The sequence below is a fragment of the Suricata suricatta genome, chromosome 10, assembly GCF_006229205.1.
Source record: "Suricata suricatta isolate VVHF042 chromosome 10, meerkat_22Aug2017_6uvM2_HiC, whole genome shotgun sequence".
Taxonomy (NCBI): domain Eukaryota; kingdom Metazoa; phylum Chordata; class Mammalia; order Carnivora; family Herpestidae; genus Suricata; species Suricata suricatta.
The window spans coordinates 95,044,659-95,050,140 of record NC_043709.1 but is presented as its reverse complement, the minus strand read 5'-3'; the positions used below and the strand labels follow the sequence as shown (position 1 = coordinate 95,050,140).

The 5,482-nt window shown below is 37.2% G+C and overlaps 1 protein-coding gene and 1 long non-coding RNA gene across 6 annotated transcripts in view; both read right to left on the bottom strand.

Annotated features, from left to right (window-relative positions):
• Positions 1-639: 639 nt before the first annotated feature.
• LOC115304714 lies at positions 640-2,248 on the bottom strand. The gene is made up of 2 exons (XR_003914571.1): positions 1,912-2,248; positions 640-754 (listed from the first exon to the last, which is right to left on the bottom strand). It is a non-coding gene; the product is annotated as an uncharacterized LOC115304714 (long non-coding RNA).
• Positions 2,249-4,013: 1,765 nt separating this feature from the next.
• CLEC7A (C-type lectin domain containing 7A) overlaps positions 4,014-5,482 on the bottom strand; it is a 21,062-nt gene continuing 19,593 nt past the window's right edge. For 3 of the 5 annotated variants that reach the window (XM_029954863.1, XM_029954864.1, XM_029954862.1), the window contains one exon: positions 4,014-4,735. In XM_029954863.1, coding sequence (XP_029810723.1) covers positions 4,600-4,735 — 136 coding nt within the window. In that variant the 3' untranslated portion in view covers positions 4,014-4,599. The remainder of the gene's footprint in view (positions 4,736-5,482) is intronic. The other 2 variants (XM_029954866.1, XM_029954865.1) reach the window with 2 other exon arrangements.

Here is a 5,482-nt window from a genome sequence, read left to right as displayed (position 1 = left end):
GTTACCAGATGAGAGGTGAATAGGGGGATGGGTGATTGGTGAAGGAGATTAAGAGAAAATTTATCTGCTAGACACTAAGTAACATATAGAATTGATATTGTACACCTGAAATTAATGTAACACTGCATGTTACCACACTGATTTTTTTTATGTCTTTATTTTGAGAAACAGAGTGTGAGTGGGGAGAAGGACAGAGACAGAGAGACACAGAATCCAAAGCAGGCTCCAGGTTCTGAGCCATCAGCAAAGAGCCTGACGCAGGGCTCAAACTCACAGAGTGTGAGACCATGACCTGAGCTGAAGTTGGCCACTCGCAGACTGAGCCACCCAGGCACCCCTCAATTTTTTTTTCAAGTGTTTTCTTGTGCCTGGGTGGCTCAGTCGATTAAGTGTTCAACTCTTGATTTTGGCTCAGGTCATGATGTCACAGTTCATGGGATCAAGCCCTGCATTGGGCTTTGTGCTGACAGTGAAGACCCTACTTAGGATTCTCTCTTTCTCCCTCTCTCTCCACCCTTTCCTTGTTCATTAACTCTCTTTCTCTTTCTCTCTGTCTCTCTTAAAATAAATAAATGAACAAGCTTTTAAAATAATAAATGAATAAGTTTTTAAATTAAATAAATGAATAGACTTTTAAAATAATAATTAAATAATTTAATTTAATTTAATTTTAAAACCTTGAAAGGAGAGTAAGTGAAACACACAGGAGAAAGAAGCCAGAAGATCAAACATGAGAAACTGCCACAGCTGGGGCCTGAAAAAAATACATTTGGAAGGTGTTAATGATTATGATTTTCATGAATTAGCAACTAAAACTATTCCCCAACCTGTGCTGATTCAAGTAGGTCCATGATACTTTTTGCCAAACAACCTACATTAACATTTTTCTTATGTGTCCTTAAACATTTATTTTTTTCAACAATGACAAAAATATCTTTTGAACACCTACTTATTTCAAGTGCTATTCTCAGATTCTGGAGTGCATCAGTGTAAAACAAAACCCTCAGCCCTTTAGAGCCTATTTCTAGGAAGAAGGCAGAGAATATACAAGAAAGAGTAAGTAAATAATAGGGGATATTGGATCATGGCAAGACTTCTGACAATATGTTGGAAGGTAAGGGAGATTAAAAATATAGAAGAAGAAGGGTTGGCCATTGTATGTATGTATGTATGTATGTATGTATTTATTTACTTACTTACTTATTTATTATTTATTTTGAGAGAGAGAGAGTGAGGCCGAGAGAGCGGAAGAGAGAGAATCCCAAGCCCTCTCCCACCCCAGATGTGGGGGCTTGATCCCACAAACCATGAGATCATGACCGGAGCTGAGATCAAGAGTCAGATGCTTAACCAACAGCGTCACCCAGGCTCCCAGAGGGTTGGTAATTTCAAATAAGGCAGTTGGAATCAGCTTCATTAAGAAAGTGGTATTTGTGGAAGAAGTGAAAGAGTAGGTCCTGCAGATATCTGGAGTAAGAATCATTCAGTTAAAGGGAACAGAAAGCTCAAAGGCCCTGAAGTTGAAACATCCCAGTTATTATGAAACAAGTGAGAAACCAGTGTCCCAAATGGAATAAATGAAGAGAAGAAAAGTAGATTAGGTCAAAGGAGTAAAGTGGCCAACAGTAATTGTCTTACAGACCATTGAAAATGTCTTTTCTTTTTTGTTTTGATTTACCTATATTTATTTTTGCCCTGAGATACATGGGAAACGAGGCAAATTTTAGCAGACGCCTGATATGATTTGTTTTAAATTTAAAAGAATCACTCTGCTATGTGTGGAAAAAGACCTTCAAAGGACAAGAGCGGACACTGGGAGATTACTTTGAAAATTACTGCAATGGCACAGGCCAGAGAAGATGATGGTCCTCGAACAGGTTAAGTGTTTCCTCTAGTACGATCATTACTCACCTAGAATTTACCCCTTGGAACTAAGTTCAGTTAGCAGCTATTCTTCCTTCACTATTTCTTGCAAAGGTGGGTGTTTTCTGTTCATTACCATGTCGGTGTCTATGTCATCTGTGGTATAACCATGTATTAATGAGTCAGGTATAGTGTGCCTTGGAAAACCTAGAGCAATCTTACTTTATATCATAATTTTGTCACAGTCACACTCTGATCTTTAAATCACAGGTTATTATTCCCTAGTCGGTCTGCTCTAAGTACAGCTGGACATTCAGCATCCAGAACAATTTTTCTTTCTTTTTTTTAAAAGTTGTTTTAATGTTTTATTTATTTTTGAGACAGAGAGAGACAGCATGAGCGGGGGAGGGGAAGAGAGAGAGGGACACACAGAATCAGAAGCAGGCTCCAGGCTCTGAACTGTCAGCACAGAGCCCGACCCAGGGCTCGAACCCACAAACGTGAGATCATGACCTGAGCCGAAGTCAGAGGCTTAACCGACTGAACCACCCAGGTGCCCCAGAACTATTTTTCTTGATTATTACGATTTCTTCAAATCATTCATTCCATCCTTGGGATTCAGGAGGAATTGATCAATCCACAAACTAAACTAAAATACATGGTATCTCTTCAAAATCTCACCTTCTGCTTTAATTTAACTTTCAATTTGGATTATCTCTGCCCTTTCCACATTTCTCTTGGTATAGTGACAATTCAAGTTTGTGTATTAAAAGGCATTAGAATATCTGTCCTTCTCTGGCTGACTTATTTCACTTAGCATGATGCCTCGAGGTCCATCCACTTTCCTACAAATGGCCATATGTCATTCCCTCTCATTGCCATGTAGTACTCCATTGTGTATATATACCACATCTTCTTGATCCACTCATCAGGTGATGGACAGAAGGACAGAAACCATATGTTTGCACTCATAGGTCTAACAGGAGAACAGGAGAAACCTAATGGAGGACCAGGGGGAGAGGAAGAGAGAAAGAGAGTTAGGGAGAGAGAGGGATGCAAAACCTGAGAGACTATTGAATACTGAAAAGGAACTTGTGGGGAAGAGCACTGGGTGTTGTATGGAAGCCAATTTGACAATAAACTATTTTAAAAAAACAAAAAATAAATTAAAAAATAAAATTTAAGAAAATAAATTATTCTTGGTAAAATAGCAAAAAATAAATAAATAAATAAATAAATAAATAAAAGGCTTTAGGAAACTTCACCAAAAATCTCTGTCCTCTTCTCTAAGATTTTTAAGTACTTAAGATCCCAAATTTATTCTTCAACCTAAAATGACTATACTACCTCCTCCCCAGTGCCAAAATCATCATCATTTTCTGATGGGGAGAGAACATATTGTGATAGTGCTTATTACACACAGCATTTAGAGGCCAGAAGTTTCTTTAATATTTTTTATTACAGTGATTCACATAATATATAATTAACCATTTTAAAGTGAAAAATTCAGTACCTTGACATGACTTCCATTCATGTTAATAACCATAGGAAGATTGTAACTCCCTCTCCAATAATATGGAAGAGCCCATTGGAAATAAAAATAGTACAAGTGGGAAAATTTAAGAGAAAAAAAGAAATAAATCCTCACATGAGGAACAGATTGCAATAATACAATTTTACAGTCATTACTGAGAAAGTGCTAAAAACTGCCAAATGTTAATCATCAAAAATAGTATGACATGTTTTGCCTTCCAGAATGTTAACACTTCAGTAGTCAGATTTTTTCTATATCCATTATGAGATCTTTTTTGATTGATTGTATTTAAAAAGGAGAAAACTTTCTTATAAGAGCAATTCCCATAGAACCTCACATGACATTAAGATCATATTAGTCAGAAATATGGCAGACACATTCTCTGAGCTATTAAATGAGAAAAAAATGGAATTGCTACTTTTTCATGATGCTTTTTTAAAACAATTTTTAAACATTTTTAATTATTTTTCAAGAGAGAGACACATAACAAACGGGATGGGGCAGAGAGGGAGACACAGAATCTGAAGCAGGCTCCAGGGTCTGAGCTGTCAGCACAGACCCCAATGCAGGGCTTGAACCCAGTAACAGTGGGATCATGACCTGAGCCAAAGTCGGACCTTTGAATGACTGACCCACCTAGGCACCTCTCATGATGCTTTTTACCATAATCATAACCATAACTATATTGATGAACAAAATAATAAAATGGCTCTGACTGTAGTAAAGATATTTTTTTCATTTCTTCATTCAGCTATTCAGAAATACATTTTGTCTTCCACCTGTGCCTGATAAGCTGGTAGAAGTGGAGGAAAACATCATGGAAACACACCAGGTGTACTCCAGGGGCACTTTGTACGGACAAAAAATAATTCTGATCAGCCCAGAAATAAAGAGCTTTTTGAAATACCAAGGATTTGTGGCTAATTCCAGGTTAATACTAAGTCAGTGGTAGAATGAAGATACAAGTTCAGCTTCCCTGACTCTATGTCTAGGACTCTATTAACTAGAACCTAAGGCTGGCCTGCCAAAACAGTGGATAAGTATAGAATCACAGCCTCTCCCTACTGTTTCTCAGCTAAGACTAAAGTTGGCTAATATTTTTAGCATTTATTTTCACCTCAGACATCTCTCTTCTCTTTTTTGTGCTTTGCCCTTCTTACATGTTACCTACTGCTCTCTGCTCTTCCACATCAACACCCTCATCATTTTATTGACAACTTCTTCTCACAAATACTGTATGAAGGCAAACTACAAAGTTGGTCATAAATTATTGATAGGTGAATCCATACACAATCGTGAGACGAGTTTTCTTGAACTTCTGTGCTTCTGATTTTAAACCTGTTAAAATACAATGAGGTGATTAGAAAAAAACAGAAGAAATACTGTCTACTGTCTATACAATGATGAAATAAATTGGCAAGGATATCGATGAAAAGAGTTTCTGAAGTGTCTATGTTATTGGAAAAGGAAACATGTCAAATGGTAACAGAATAGCTTTCATTATTAAGGCATTAAGTGACCCAAAAATTTTTAAGAAAAATACTGCTAGTTACATAAAATTAAATAACGTTCCTATACTCAACAAGATACTAGCAAATCAAATCCAACAGCGCATAAAAAGAATTATCCATCATGATCAAGTGGGATTCATTCCTGGGTTACAGGGATGGTTCAATATTCGCAAATCCATCAAATGTGATCCATCACATTAACAAAAGAAGGGAAAAAAACCATATGATCCTGTCGATAGATGCAGAAAAAGCATTTGACAAAATACAGCACCCTTTCTTAATAAAAACCCTTGAGAACGTCGGAATAGAAGGAGCTTACCTAAACATTATAAATGCAGTTTATGAAAAGCCCACAACCAATATTATCCTCAATGGGGAAAAACTGAGAGCTTTCCCCCTGAGATCAGGAACACGACAGGGGTGTCCACTCTCACCACTGCTGTTTCACATAGTGCTGGAAGTCCTAGCATCAGCAATCAGACAACAAAAGGAAATAAAAGGCATCAGAATTGGCAAAGAAGAAGTCAAACTTTCACTTTTCGCAGATGACATGATACTCTACATGGAAAACCCA